At 46.3% G+C, this 16,514-nt stretch overlaps 1 protein-coding gene across 2 annotated transcripts in view; it reads left to right on the top strand.

Annotated features, from left to right (window-relative positions):
* necab2 (N-terminal EF-hand calcium binding protein 2) overlaps positions 1 to 16,514 on the top strand; it is a 68,384-nt gene that overhangs the window by 16,132 nt on the left and 35,738 nt on the right. For both annotated transcript variants that reach the window (XM_033035968.1, XM_033035967.1), the window contains exons 3-5: positions 2,330 to 2,438; positions 8,651 to 8,676; positions 15,002 to 15,099. In XM_033035968.1, the coding sequence (XP_032891859.1) occupies positions 2,330 to 2,438; positions 8,651 to 8,676; positions 15,002 to 15,099 (233 nt within the window). The remainder of the gene's footprint in view (positions 1 to 2,329; positions 2,439 to 8,650; positions 8,677 to 15,001; positions 15,100 to 16,514) is intronic.

Below are 16,514 nucleotides of genomic sequence, written 5' to 3'. Positions count from 1 at the left end.
TTTGGGACCAGCGATCATAATTCTATTAGATTTTAAATGGTTATGGGTATCTACTACATAGCTGGTCCACAAGTAAAAGTTCTAAATTAGGGTAACACCAATCTTGATGGTATTAGACAGGAACGTGCAAAGGTTTATTGGAGTAGATTGGTTGTGGGCAAAGGGATTCTTTGAAAATGTTATTGTTAGAGTTCAAGGTATGTATATTGTTGTTAGTGTGAAGGGCAAGGCAAGTGGGAGTAAGGGATCCTGGATGATGAGAGAAATTGAGGCTGGTCGTGGAAAATGAGAAGTTATGGGTCAGGTATTGGCAGCTGGGAACAAGTGATTTTAGATTCCGTGACAGGTCACACCTCCACCTCTTTCATTCCAGGTTAAGCAGTCTCAGCCAACCCACTCTTTCCCGAAAACTAAAGTTTTCCTGCCCAGGTAACATCCTGGCAAAGCTACACTGTACTCTCTCCAGCACAACCATATCTTTCCTCTAGTGTGTAGACCAGAGATGCATACAATTCTCCCCGTGTAATCTGAATAATGTTTTTCCCTTTTTTAACCGCACATTAGCACTGTTACCTAAACCACCACCTCCATCCAGATACATTCTATCTAATTCTGCTACATATTTCTTGCTTCCAAGCTTCCATCCTCTCCCTGACTGAATCTCTGACCAGATTGACTCCCCACAGCTTAAGGCTTTCTGTCCACACCCCTTGCCCTTCAACCTTCATTCCTCTGCAGCTGACCTGGAAAGGTCTCTCGCAACTGCTCAGTTGACCAACACCTACCTTGGGTGTTAAATGGAATGACTGCTGTGGTAGATGCATACCCAAGAAACAGTAGAAAAGAATGGGTGTTCCTCTCTCATCCCACACCCTTCCCCTCCCAGTGTGGGCTTTGTCCTGAGTGATCAATATTAGTTCTGCCTTAGTGACCATCTGAGAAACACTGGCCTTGTTTGCAATGGTTCCGTCTGAAAGCTGTCCCTGGGGTTACTGGGGAGAATTGGCTGCTAGTTATGGTGAACTGTGATCTTTTCCCTGTGGGCAGCCGAGCAGGTGGAAAGGATGTCAAGCTGACTTGTCCTCAACCCTAATCCCTAGGGAGAGTCCCTGTGGCCACTAGGAAGCTGACAAGCAGCTCTGCACTGCAAACCTCTATGTCAGGTGGTGATATCAGTTGGAGAATGGTTTCTCGTTTGTTCCGAAGTAAGGGGAGGAATTACAGTCCGGGGAGCAGGATAAGTACAGAAGCTCGAGAAGATGGCTCATATAGCTGAGTCAGCGATTCTACATCCAGAAATGCTGACTGGTGAAATGGTGAATCTGTTCTGCATTCTCTCCAGTGACCAAATCAGTATGGTAACTGAGAAGCACATCTCTGCACATGCTGGAAGTCTGAAAATAGAAAGTGTTTGCAGGGATTGCACACAGATTGCAGGGGCCTTGGTAAAGATCCTTATATTTTCTCAAGCAATTCTCAATATCTCAGATAACTGGAAAGTACTGTAGCCAATATTGTTCCTTCATTTAAGAAGGGAAGGAGATAATTCAGGAAATTATAGGCTGGCGAGCCTCATGTCAGTGGAAAAGAAGCTGTGTAGAGGATTCTTTGGGATGGGGTTTACTTATTTACTTATTTACTTATTCATTGTTATTTTTATTGTTATTATGTGTGAAATGTTTTAAGTTTCATGTGCGATGCTCCGGTATTCCCTGGGAAACGTCTTCTCATTTTGCACTGTACAACTGTTGCTTTGCAAGATGACAATAAAGGTTGATTGATCGGTAATTGGCTAAATAGGGATAGTCAATATGGATTTATACATGGTAGACATAAAATGCTGGAGAAACTCAGCGGGTGAGGCAGCATCTATGGAGAGAAGGAATTGGCAACGTTTCAGGTCGAGACCTTTCTTCAGACTGATGTCAGGGGATGTGGTAGGACAAAGAAAGTAAGTGGGCGAAGACAATGGGACTAGTGACAGGACTGGGGAGGGGAAGGATGCATGGCAAGTCACATCTTACGAATGTCACTTTTTTTTAGAGGTGACAAGGTGATCAATAAGATTAAGGCAGTGTATATTGTCTGCATGGATTTTAGTAAGGCATTTGATAAAATCTTTCTCGATAGACTGACCCAGATTAAGATGCATGGGATCCACAGTTATTTGTGTTTACTGTGTTATTTGCTGAACTGTAATCAGTAATTGTGAAGTTACTTGTTCTTGTGGCTGTGTTGCATAAAGGACAAGATCTGGGACTGTGGTCTTTTACCATTAGTCGTGGTCTCTGCTGAGTCAGACGAAAAACACTTATGTCTTGTCTTCTAGATGACGGCAAGTTGTCCCTGGATGAATTCCGGACATTCTTCTCTGATGGGACCCTCAACGAAGAAGAACTGGAAAATCTCTTCCATACAATCGATTTGGACAACACCAAGTAAGATCACCACTCCTCCTACCCGCTCCTCTCTTGCTCAATCAACATTGTAGAAACGTGTAGAACCGCTTGGGATTCTGACCTGCTTCCAACTAGCTTGGTTAGAGTCTAGGTTCTCACTGTGATTTGGGGAGGGTATTGTTGTTCAAGGCAGAAGGTTTTAGTGAGCCTTATCTCAATAATGAGATCAAGGCCTCCTGCAGTCCAAGTCACCGTGCCTGATTTCAGGCTCTTGGCATCCCTGGCTGGGAACTGTGGGGGGCTTTCAGGGTGGGGGAAGAACCCTGCTGTACTGAAAAATCCCTTGACCAACCACTAGAGGTGTGGCTCTGTACCCTGGTCAGCTCCTGTGCCAGTACACCTTTACACTGGCACTGATTGAGAGGGGAGTGTACTTGTACCACACGAGGAAATCAGTGCTGGGCTCGGCCACCAGTACAGCTGCTACCAGCAAATGCGCAGAAACAGCGCATTCCATCACTGGAACTTGGAATCAGACCTTCAAAGTATTCTGCTCTGTCACACAGATGGAGATGCACTGAAGCTCCCGGATCACTTCACTGACAGCATGGGACAGGAAGCAACAGAGAAGACTAATTCCAAAGGAGCTTATGCTCCATCGATCTTGTGATCCTTCTCTCTCACTCTCTTTCTCTCTCTCCCCATTCTTTCTCCATCTCCATTTGTTTCTCCCTCTCCACTTCCTTTGTTGCTTTTTCTCCCCCTTCTCTCCTGCTCCATCACTCTCTCATAGTCATAGTGTTATAAAGTCCTATCCTGCACAATCTTTCCCTATAGCCCAGGCTCTCGAGTCCTACCCACATCCTTGTAAATCTCCGCATTCTTTCCATCTTAATGACATCTTCCTATGGTAGTGTGATCAAACCTGAACACAATGGTCAAAATGTGGAGCAGTGCTCCCACAAAGCAGAACACACACACACTGATAGCGCTGAAGTAGAGATGGTCATAAGTCCTGGACCAGCCACATCAAACTATGGCCAGGAAAGTACACCAATGCCTTTACTTCCTTAGAAGGCTTTGGAAGTTCGGCATGTTCTGAACAACCCTTACCAACTCTACAGATGCACCCCAGAAAGCATTTGATTGCGATGCATCACAGCATGGCTTGGGAACAGCTTCATCCAAGACCGCAATAAATTGCTTAGAATTGTAGTCATAGCCCAGACCATCAGGCAAACCAACCTCCCTTCAGTTGACTCCATCTACACCACATTACCCCTGCAACTCCACAAGCATAATCAAGGACCGCTCTCACCCTGGTCACTCCCTCTTCTCCCCTCTCCCATCGGGCAAGAGGTACAGAAATCCTCTCATCAGCTAGAGTATGGTCATGACCTCCCATCTACCTCATTAGAGTCATTTAAACTATCTTTAATCAAACCTTATCAGACTTTATCTTGCACTAAATGTTGTACCCTTTCGTTGGATAGCATGCAAACAAAAGCTTTTTCACTGCACCTCGGTATACATGGCAATAATAAACTAAACTAAATGTGGCCTCATAAATGTCTTGTGCAACTGTAACATAATATCCCAATTTCGATACTCAATACCTTAACTGAAAACGCTAATGTATCGAAAACTTTCTTATCACCCGATCTACCTGTGACACCACTATCAGGGAACTATGAACCTTTACTCCTAGATCACTCTCCTCTACAACACTCCCAGGGACCTACCATTTACAGTGAAGGTCCCACCCTGGTTTGACTTCCCAAAATGTAAATTTACCTGCATTAAACTGCATTCCTCAGCCCACTTCCCAACTGATCAAGATCCTAGTGTATTTTTTTAAGACCATTTTCACTGTCTATGATACCATCTACTTTAGTGTAATCTTCAACTTACTAATCATGTCTTGTACATTCTCCTCCAAATCGGTGATATAAATCACAAATAGCGAAGAGCCCAGCACCGATCTCTGAGGCACAGCACTAGTCAAAGACCTCCAGATCATAAAAAAACCTTCCACCAGCATTTTCTGCTTCCTTCCATGAAGCCAATTCTGTATCCTGATAGCTAGCTTTCCCTAGATCCCATCCAATCTAACCTTCAGAGCAACCTACAATGCAGAACTTTATCAAAGGTCTTTCTGTAGTCCATGTAGACAACATCTTTGGCCTTGCTCTCATCAATCTTCATGGTTTACTACGTCAAAAAACTCAATCAAATATCCTGATCAGATATTTAAGAAGGAACTGCGGATGCTGGAAAATCGAAGGTACACAAAAATGCTGGAGAAACTCAGCGGGTGCAACAGTATCTATGGAGCAAAGGAGAAAGGCAACGCGATCCTGATCAGATATATCCAGGGGCACTATGGGAAGCAGAAGAGTAAATCGCAGGTGTGCTGGCTGAGATTTACAAGTCGTCATTAAATACAGATGAGGTTCTGGATGACTGGAGGTGGTAAATATTGAGCCTCTATTCGAGAAGGTCTGGAGGGAAAAGCCTGGGAACTACAGGTCAGAAAACCTAACATCTGTGGTTGGAAAGTTACTGGAGAGTATTCTGAGGGATAAGATGTACTATACATGTACTTTAATGTGGGAGGTCATGTCTCACAAATCTCATTGAGAATTTTTGAAGATGTGACCAAAAGGTTTGATGAGGGGAGAGCTGCAGATATTGTATACAGTATATGGATTACAGCAAGGCATTGAATAAGGGTCTGCATGGTAGGCTGCAATGGAAGGTTAAATCACATGGGATTCAAGGAGAGCTAGCTGAATGGATAGCAAATTGGATTCATGCAAGGAAACATAGGGTGATGGAGGAAGGCTGTTTTTCAGACTGAAGGCCTATGACTAGTGGTGTGCCTCAGGGTTCGATGCTGGGCCTATTGCTGTTTTTTCATCTATATCAATGATTTGGATGAGAACGTAACGGATTACACAAAAGTGAGTTTGTCGATAGTGAGGATTATGGTAAAAGATTGCAGCAGGATCTTGATCGGTTGGGCAGGTGGACTGGAGAATGATTGATGGAATTTAATACAGAGTGAGATGTTGCATTTTGGGAAGTCAAACATGGGCAGAACCTACACAGTGAATAGCAGGGCTCTGTGGAGTTTTGTAGAGGAAGGAGATCTAGGAGTGCATAAAAGTGAAAGTGGGGTCACAGGTAGATAGGGTTATGGCATATTGGCCTTCATCAGTCAGGGTATTGCGTCAGACCTGGAGCGAAAGAGGATAATGGCTGATCTTATAGTGTACAAAATCATGAATAGATCGGGTAAACAAACAGAGTCTCTTGCTCTGAGTAGGAGAATCAAGAACCTGAGGACATAGATTTAAGGTGAGGGTGGAAAGATTTAATAGTATGGAATGAGCTGCCAGAGGAGGTAGTTGAGGCAGATACTAACGCAAGGTTTAGAAACATTTAGGTAGGTACATGGATAGGATAGGCTTTGAGGGATATGGGCCAAACGTAGCCAGGTGGGGCTAGTGTAGATGGGACATGTTGGTCCGAAGGGCCTGTTTCCATGCTGTATGACTCCATGACTATAAATTCATAAGACACGATCTCACATTGCAAAATTATACTGACTATACCTAATCAGCCCCTGTCTATCCAAATATATAAATACCTTATTCCTCAGAATTCTCACCAGTAACCTACCTCCCACATATGTTAGACTCACTGGTCTTTAGTGCCGAAGCTTTTTCTTGTAGCCCTTCTTAAATAAAGGCATAACATTAGCCACCCTACAGTCATCTAGCACCTCAGAGATCCCCACCCTCAGAGAAGCAACTCCTCATCAAATCAGTGCACTCATGGGTTATCAAGAAATGGTTGAGAGTTCTGAATGTAGCAAACGCTATGGGGAATGGGAGTCTTCCTACCTTGGTACTGAAGACCTGTGTTGCAGAACTAGCTGCATCTCCACACAAGCTGTTCCTGTGCACTGGCATCTACCCAACAGCGATGAAGACTGTCCAGGTATGCTGTTCACAGAAAGCAAGACAAATCCAATCCTGTTCATTATCAACCTATGAAACATCAGCAGAGTGGTAGAAAGTGTCTCAAAAGGCATCCTTAAGAATTCCCAGTTTCAGTTATTGGCTCAAGACCTTGGCATTGGTTCAAACATGGGCTAAAGAGCGGAACTACCTTTGTCATCAGGTTGTTGAGCATTGTTTGTAATGTTATAATCAGGGGGGAACGTTGCTCATTGGCTGCTGGCCCACCTACTGTGGTAACTTGCACTTTCATTCCACTGGTCACTTTTGTTTAGTTTAGTTTAGAAATACAGCATGGAAACAGGCCCTTCGGCCAACCGAGTCCACACCAACCAGCAATCGTCCTGTACACTAATACTATCCTACACACTAGGGTCAATTTACAATTATTAACAAAGCCAAATATAACCTACCAACCTGTACGTCTTTGGAGTGTGGGATGAAACCGGAGCACCCACGTGGTCATGGGGAGAACGTACAAACACCATACAGATCGAACCCGGGTCACTGGTGCTGTAAGGCAGCAACTATACAGCTGCCTCACCGTGTCCAGCACATGTTGTTGTTGTCCTCACACAAAGGAAAATGATTGTGACCGTCAGGATATTGCTGCAGCAGTGATTGACAGTGTTTCAAGCCCAAACATCATTGATTGATGACTTCAATTCCATCATAAGACTGGAGATGGGGATGTTCATGGTTGATGGTTGCACAGTTCATCACTGGGTGGTGACAATCAACCTGCACACCAGCCAAGTACCAACAGTTCAGGGCGGTCACGGTGGCGCAGCGGTAGAGTTGCTGCCTTACAGCGAATGCGGCTCCCGAGACCCGGGTTCGATCCCGATTATGGGTGCTGTCTGTACGGAGTTTGTAAATTCTCCCAGTGATCTGTGTGGTTTTACACTGAGTTCTCTGGTTTCCTCCCACACTCCAAGGTTTGTAGGTTAATTGGCTTGGTAAATGTAAAAATTGTCCCGAGTGGGTGTAGGATAGTGTGAATGTGCGAGGATCGCTGGTCGGTGCAGGTGGACCGAAGGGCCTGTTTCTGCGCTGTATCTCTAAAGTAAGTGTAACCAAGTGACAGATAGAGACACACACACACACACACACACACACACACACACACACACACACACACACACACACACACACACACACACACACACACACACACACACACACACACACACACACACACACACATAGAATGAGACAGAGATGCAGAGGGAAAATTGGACACAAATTTTAACCCTTTCTCTTTGGTGTTTAATGATATCATTAATTCCAATACTAATATATTGGGGGGATTAATATAATGGGGGGACTTAAAACCACATAAATGCTGTGGCTCATAGTAGGTCAAAGTCTGACTTCCTGTGGTTTGACTCAGATGATGAGTACCCAAAAGTATTTTCGCTGTCTCATCCAGAGATTCTCTACTGAGATTCGCACCATGTTATATTAAAGTGACTCCATTTACTTCATTGACAGGAGTCATAAACCCACAGCTTCCTACAGAAGCGGGCGGCACGGTGGTGCAACGGTGGAGTTGCTGCTTTACAGTGCCACATACCCAGGTTCGAACCTGACTATGGGCGCTGTCTGTATGGAGGTTGTATGTTCTTCCCATGACCGCGTGGGATTTCCCCGGTTGCTCTGGTTTCCTCTCAAAACTCCAAAGACATACAGAAAAATGTTCCTAGTGGGAAGGATAGTGTTAGTGTGTGGGGATCGCTGATTGGCAAGGACTCAGTGGGCCGAAGGGCCTTGTTTCCGTGCTGTAACTCTGAACTAAACTTAACTAAAGTTAAGCATTCAGGCTACAGGTGCCGTACAGAAAATAAAGAGCTTACTGCACTGAGGGCCTGTGAATATTCTCTTTTTCAGCCGGGGATGATTTTCCCAGAGGAAATCAATTTTTCTTCCAGCGCAGCAACTTCCGACCGAAAGCAGCACTGTAGTCATAGCAACAAGGTGAAGGACATGATGCATATTTACATCAGGAGCTGCTAGCTTTCGTGGGGGCACCAGACTGCCCTGTTCTCAGTGTTAGAGAGGAAAGCATCCGCTCTGTGAAGTAACGACAGTCTTTCACAAATGTTTTTGGTCCAAGCTTACAATTGAGTTTTGACATTTTGCTCATTCAGCTGGGACCTATGAATGTGCACATTCCTTGAAGTAACAAGTCTCTCTGTGCTTCTCTCTCCTCTCTGCATGCTACAGTCACGTGGACACAAAGGAGCTCTGTGGTAAGTCAGGAAACCCCGATGCCTCTTTGCAGTTGTCTGCCTGGTGCTCAGGTCTGGTTGTCAGGGGCAGGAGGGGGGGGGGGGGGGGTGCAATTTGGGCCCAATGCCCTTGGCTACAGTTTACCTGGCTTTCCTTTTCCATGACCACTGTAAACAGCTGAAGAGTCCCTCCTCCCTCATTTTATAAAATAACGTGGGGCGTAGATAGGTACTGTAAATAGCCACCGTTTTGTTTCCCCCCCCCCAGGGTAGATGAGTCTAAAATTAGTGTCAAAGGGTTAAAATGAGGGGGGTAAGATGTAAAGGCAACCTGAGAGCAACATTTTTCCCCTACAAAAAGGGTGATGTGGATCCAAAATGTGCCGCCAGAGGAAGGAGTGGAGGCAGGTACAATTACAATATTTTAAAATTGCTTTGACAGATACATGTATATCAAAGATTTGGAAGGATATGGGCCAGGTACAGACAGGTGATACCAGCTCGGTTAGGGAACTTGGAAGGCATGGATGAGTTGGACCGAAGGGCCTGTTTACGTGCAGTATAGCTTTATGGCTTTCTCTCCCTTCCTCATCAAGGGACCTTGTGGTATGCCTTCCCCATCCTCTCTCCCTGCTGGGTGAGGGCAGACCTCCCGACCTTGCAGAAGGCTCTCCCCTCAGTGGCAGAGGAGAGGTGACAAGATCATGCGTGCCCATGAAGTTGATTGTAGCCGGCTACCCTCACTCTGTCTGATCTACTCCTGGTAAGCACACAACCTGGGTGATAGTTCAGGACTTCATGGCTTGATCCTCAGCCCATGCTGAGTTCAGATCTCAGGTTGCCATGTGAGTTTGACAGTATTTAGGAGTGTGGCATGAGGGAATGCCTGATAGAGTGGGGAAAGCTGAGAACATTATGGAAGTATCTGGATGAGGGCCTAAACTGCCACTGTAGAGAAGGTTATGGACCAAGGGATTAGTAGAGTCGGCCACCTGACGGTCGACATGGTGGGTTGAAGTAATATGTCATTTCTGTGGTGGTAAAATTCATTTTATCGAAAAGTTTGAGAAAATAGCTGATAAAACATTGACAAGGAACTGTATCACTACAATTGCAATCGCAGGGTAACACGTGGAGTCCCACTGTCTGTAATCTGTCCAGAACATCATTAGGCTGCTGGGCTAATCAGCATCTGCAGCAGGCCTGCGTGCAATACCCCACTGTCACTCTGCACCACATAAGCTACCTGGCTAATTGCATTCACTTACCTGATAAGTAAACCTTTTAGCTTCTTTCTACGCTGTTCATTTCTCAGTCTGCTCTCCCACCACTACTCCCCTCCCCACATTAAAGTGAGTTCCATCAAGAACACAGCTTTCCTTAGTTCTGTGCAGCTTTATACTCCATCAGTCAGTCAAGTAATGTTTTTTTCAGCCACAACCCCAGTCTAGCTACTGAGAGAGCACCAAGGTGCATCCGTCAGGTGAAGTGCATGGCCAGTGAGGGAGAGAAATACAGCACGGAAACAGCCCCTTCAGTCTATCGAGTCCCTGACAAACATCACCCACTCATTTGCACCAATCCTACACTAATCCCATTTTATTCACCCACTGTCTCAACAACGCCCCCCGTATTCTACGACTCACACACACGGCCAGTTAACCTACTGACCCACATGAGTTTGGGTGTTGGGGGAAACTGGAGGAAACCATTGCAATCTTTAGGAGAATATCCAAACTTCACACACAGACAGCACACAGTCAGGATTGAACTTGGGTGTCTGTAGTTGTGAGGCAGTGGTCTACTAGCTGTGCCACTGTCTTGTTCCCCTTCCCCCATCCCCTGTCTCCCAATTGGACACAAGGCATCTACGGCTCCGATCTGTCCCACAATCACAGGCCCATAGTTATTCCTGACAGAACGTGATGAAAACAGATGATCTGCCTTTAAGCAAAATGATATACTGCCATAAAATACCACTGCAACTTTACTTCAGATAACGTTGCCAGGAATCAGAAAGGGCAAGTCTTTGGAAATAAGTTCTTCCTGAATTTCTAACCAGATGTATCAGATTTATAGCAGCTTTGGACTTCCCACGTGTGATAGTGACAGTGTAGTATTTATCGTCAACAAGTTTTGGATCAGCTCCCCACAACAGAGAACTTGCAAGTAGAAGCCAGCTCCTGTCTAATTAACTGAACCATCTGTTTGTATTGGAACCATGTGTGTAAGCCTCACCCTCAAAATAGCTGTAAAAGCCATTGCTAGCTGATAAAGCAATGTCCCTGGCCTATCTGGCTGTCAAAGACAATAAATGTTTCCGACGTTAAAAAAACACTCAAAAATCATTAAAACAAATGTAGTTGGTGGATAGAGATGCAAGATACTGTAAATTTTGGAATCTTGAGCAAGAAATGAACTGTACAAGGAACTGCAGATGCTGGTTCACTAAAAAAAAGACATAAAGTACTTTAGTAACTCAGCGGGTCAGGCAGCATGGACGGGTGACATTTCCTTCGTCGTTACCTTTCTTCAGAAGGATTGGTCAGGGTGTGGTTTCTCCCACCTACCAAAATCAGTCTGAAGAAGGTTCTCAACCCAAAATATTATCTATCCATGTGTTTAAGAAGGAACTGCAGATGCTGGAAAATCGAAGGTACACAAAAATGCTGGAGAAACTCTGATATTATCTATCCATGTTCTCCAGAGATGCTCCCTGGCCTGCTGAGTTACTTCTGTCTCTGAATAAACTCAGCCGGTCAGGCAGTGTTTGTGGGAGTAAATGGACAGACAGTTTTGGGTAGGGACTCTTCTTCAGACCATATAACCATATAACCATATAACAATTACAGCACGGAAACAGGATCTTCTAGTCCGTGCCGAACGCTTATTCTCCCCTAGTCCCATCTACCTGCACTCAGACCATAACCCTCCATTCCTTTCCCGTCCATATAACTATCCAATAGAGGGGAAGGGGTAAAACAGGAGCTAGTGATAGGTGGATCCAGCTGAGGAAGGGTTGATTGCCAGATGATTGCCAGGAGAGAGGAGGGCGGAGATAATAATTAAAGCTGGAGGTTTTGCGTGGAGAAGACAAAAGGGGTGAAAATGGTGGAACCTGTTAAGGAATGGAGATGGTGAGTGAAATATGGAACTTGAAGGAGAAATGGTGTTTAGAAGTGAACAGGGAGGGAAAAGAAATGTGGGAGCCCAGGGTATGGACAGGGTGGGGAGGAGTGAATGGAAGAAGTGGGGCAGGAGGGCAGGGAATGTTTTGGAATGATTGATCTCCAACAACTACAGATATTGTGCAAAGGTCTATGAGTCTTAAATGTTACACAATACAAGAGAAAATATATAAATAAACACTTAAAACATTCTTGATTAATAGATAGCTACTTCAGTCCTTGGTAGTCTTTCTCTGAATTGAAATCAGTGGGGAAGCTGTCAGGATTTCTCTGGAGAACAGGAGCAAGGCAAAATATCAAGTCTCAGTGTTGGTGGTCTCAGCTGTCGGGATTTCCCTGTGAGCGCGGAGCAAGCTGAAATGTCAAGTTTCACAGGTTGCCCAATTAGTCAATAAAAGGAAAGTAAGCGGAAGTGAAGCGGCCATAGTGAGAGTGGGCAGAGTAAGAGTGGGTATTGAGGCCGTGGCTCAGGAGGTTTCTGCGTGAGGAGGCTTCTACAAGGGCAGGGTGAGGTTTGGTCTGTCACGTTCTGTTTGTTTCAGTGTGCAACTTGGCCCTGGTAAGGTGGAATGGAAAGTAGTGCAGTGGAGTGCTCGACCTATGGGATGTGAGAACTCAAGAAGATGGGCAGTGTCCCTGAGGACTACATCTGCAGGAGGTGCGTCCAGGTGCAGTTCCTCAAAGAACGTGATAGGGAACTGGAGCTGCAGCTGGACGACCTCAGGCTCATCCGGACGAGAGAGGAAGTCATAGTTAGGTGCTATTGAGAGGTGGTCAGAACCAAAGGTGTAGATAGAGAATAGATGGGTGACCAGCAGGAAAGGGAGTAGGAAAATAGTTCTGGAATCCACAGTGGCCATTCCCCTGCAAAACAGATAAACCACTTTGCATAATCTTGAGGGGGATGAGTGTTCAGGGGTGAGCAGCAGCAGCAGCAGCCTGGATAGTGACACCGGGCCTGGCACTGAGGCTGAGTGGGGTAGGGTGAGGTCAGGCAGAGCGATACAGGTAGGAGACTCGATAGGGGGACAGACAGGAGATTCTGTGGCAACAAACGAGACTTCAGGATGGTCTGCTGCCTCCCTGGTGCCAGGGCCCTGGATGCCTCCGTGTGGCTGCAGAATATTCTCAAGGGGGTGGGTGAGTAGCCAGAGGTTGTTATGCACGTCGGCACAAATTACATACAGTAGGTCGGAAAAGGTTTGAGGTCCAGTGGGGTGAATATCGGGTTAAGCAAAAGATTAAAATGCAGGACCTCGAACGTGGTTATGTCTGGATTACAACTGCCACCACTTACTACTGAGGGTAGCAATAGAAGGAATGGACAGATTAATGCGTGGCTGGGGAGTTGGTGCAGGGGGCAGGGATTCTGATTTTTGGAACTTTGGGATCTCTTCTGGGACAGAAGTGACCACCACAAGAGGAACGGGTTGCACCTGAACTGGAGAGGCACCAATATCCTTGCTGTGAGATTTGGTCGTGCTACTTCAGAGTTTGGAGATACAGCATAGAAACAGGCCCTTCGGCCCATCGAGTCAACCAACCAACAATCACCCAGAACACTAGTTCTATCCTACACCTTAGGGGTAATTTACAGAAGTCAATTAACCTACAAACCTGCACATCTTTGAATGTGGGAGGAAATCATTATCTGAATGGTGGCCGATTAGGAAAAGGGGAGATGCAACGAGACCTGGGTGTCATGGTACACCAGTCATTGAAAGTAGGCATGCAGGTGCAGCAGGCAGTGAAGAAAGCGAATGGTATGTTAGCATTCATAGCAAAAGGATTTGGGTATAGGAGCAGGGAGGTTCTACTGCAGTTGTACAGGGTCTTGGTGAGACCACACCTGGAGTATTGCGTACAGTTTTGGTCTCCTAATCTGAGGAAAGACATTCTTGCCATAGAGGGAGTACAGAGAAGGTTCACCAGACTGACTCCTGGGATGTCAGGACTTTCATATGAAGAAAGACTGGATAGACTCGGCTTGTACTCGCTAGAATTTAGAAGATTGAGGGGGGATCTTATAGAAACTTACAAAATTCTTAAGGGGTTGGACAGGCTAGATGCAGGAAGATTGTTCCCTATGTTGGGGAAGTCCAGAACAAGGGGTCACAGTTTAAGGATAAGGGGGAAATCTTTTAGGACCGAGATGAGAAAAAAAAAATTCACACAGAGAGTGGTGAATCTCTGGAATTCTCTGCCACAGAAGGTAGTTGAGGCCAGTTCATTGGCTATATTTAAGAGGGAGTTAGATGTGGCCCTTGTGGCTAAAGAGATCATGGGGTATGGAGAGAAGGCAGGTACAGGATACTGATTGGATGATCAGCCATGATTACATTGAATGTGATCAGGCTCGAAGGTGATCAGGCTCGAAGGGCCGAATGGCCTACTCCTGCACCTATTTTCTATGTTTCTATGAAACCAATGCACCCAGAGAAAACCCATGGGGTCACAGGGAGAATGTGCATACTCCTTCCAGACAATACCCATAGTCAGGATCGAACCCGGGTCTCTGGCGTTGTAAGGCAGCAACTCAACTCTCAATTCACAGGGTGCCACTGTGCCGCCCTACTTGGGAAGGTTTAAACAAGCATGATATGGAGATAATGCAGGAAAACGCTGAGGTGCAAGATTGGCCATGAGCAATGGCAAGGCAGAAACAAAGGACGGAGGAGTCAAATCCTGCTCCTGTTTCCTCTGTTTTGGTGAAGAATCTCACAGGGTGCAGTTGGTGATAGTGGTGGTGGTCACAGAAAGATCCAGTAAGGAAACAGGCCCCTTTGGCCCACAGAGTCCACACTGACCCTAAACCCATCTGCACTAGTCGTACATTAATCCCATTTTTTAAACTTCAGGTTCTATGCATTCACCTACACTGGGTAATTTATAGTGACCAATTACCCTACCAACTCACACATGTTTGAGATGTGGGAGGAAACTGGAGAACCTGGACGAAACCTAACTGCCAAACTCCGCACAGACAGCACCAGTGGTCAGGATCAAACCTAGGATTCTGGCACCGTGAGGTAGCAGTTCTACTCACTGCACCACCATGCCAACCATAGGTTATGGATTGAAGCTGTTTTCAATGTGAACCTGGAGATGGGAACATGCTGTGGACTTTATTACCCATGCTGTGTGTTCCATCCCTGCAGATTACTTTGCCTCCCACATGGGTGATTACGAAGATGTCCTGGCCTGCTTGGAGACATTAAACCTATCGATTCTGAAAGCTATGGACTACACCAAGAAGGTGAGCCTGGCAGGACATCACCACCCTATCTGCTGAAATATGTGGGTGGTGAGGGATTTAGCTCTTCTCTCATACCTTTCATGAGGGGAGAGTTAGTGGGTTGGGGGGGGGGGGGGGGGGGGGGTGGGAAGCAAGAACGGTTCATCTCTGTTGTTGTCTGGGTGTGAGATTTATACAGGTGTGGCTCCTCCAGTTGTGGGGCTCTTTCTCTATTCCTCTCTCTCCCTGAATGAATGAATGAAAATGAATGAATGAATGAATGAATGAATGAATGAATGAATGAAACTTCACTTTATCATCATATGAGGGAGGGAGGGATTGGGTGCTGAGGGAAGGGGTTGTGCATTGAAGGTGGGGGAGGTGTGATGAAAGAGGGGGGGGTGAGCTGAGGGAAATGTAGGTGCGTTGACGGAGGAGGAGATTTGATGAGGGAGCAGATGTGTTGAGGAATGGGTTGGTTAAAAGATGTGTTGAGAGAGGGGGAGGTGTGTTGTAGGAGGCGGGAAATGAGGTAGGGAGATGTGATGAGGGCGGGGAGATGTGAGGGATGGGGAGATGGGTTGATAGAGGAGAATGTGGTGAGGGGGGAATAGGTGTGTTAAGTGAGGAGGAGGAGGCATGGAGAGGGAGAGGGGAGATGCAGGAGGGGTTGTGTGTTGAGGGATGTGTTGAAGGTGGGAAAGTTGTGTTAGTGGATATGTTGGTGTGTTGGGGAGGTTAATGTGTGTTGAGGGATGGTAAGTGTATTGAGGGAGGGGACATCTGTCGGCAAGGGGAAGACAGTGAGGGTCAAAGCTACTAATAGAAGGTAAGAGGTGTGAGGGTGGAGAAGTGTTGAGAGGGTTGGAGTGTCATTGAGGGGAAAGAGGTTCTAATATAGAGGGTGCAACGAAGATTGGGGCATTGCGGGCAGGGGAGGTGTGTTATGTGTGGGGAGGACAGTGAGGAAAGAGCTATTGAGCGAGAGGAAGGGGTGTAATGAACGTTGAAAAATGATGTGAGAACGGGCTAGTTGCTGATGGAGTGGAAGGGGTGGTGAGAGAGGGCGTGCAGCTTGAGGATGAGGGGTGCACAATGAGGGATGAGGAAGTGTGATGAGAGGGGACATGTGATGAAAGAGGTGGAGAGGTCCTGGATGGGGGGGGGGGGGGGGGGGTGGGGGGGGGTGCTTGGGGGGGGGGGTGGGGGGGGGGGGGTTAGAGAGTGGAGGTGTAATGAGGGAGAGTGGTGCTGTTGAAGACCAGTGGTGCTGTTGAAGAGGTGGAAGGAGTGCTGAGGGAGCAGAGATGGTGTTGATGGAGGTGGGTGGGGTTAATGAGAGGAGTGGTATTGAGGGAGGGGATGTGGTGTTTAGGGAGAGGGTAGATATTGAGGAAGTTGCAAAGGATTGAGTGAGTGGCAAAACTGTTGAGGGA

Source organism: Amblyraja radiata, chromosome 17 (assembly GCF_010909765.2).
Source record: "Amblyraja radiata isolate CabotCenter1 chromosome 17, sAmbRad1.1.pri, whole genome shotgun sequence".
Taxonomy (NCBI): domain Eukaryota; kingdom Metazoa; phylum Chordata; class Chondrichthyes; order Rajiformes; family Rajidae; genus Amblyraja; species Amblyraja radiata.
This window is presented reverse-complemented; position numbering and strand designations above follow the sequence as displayed.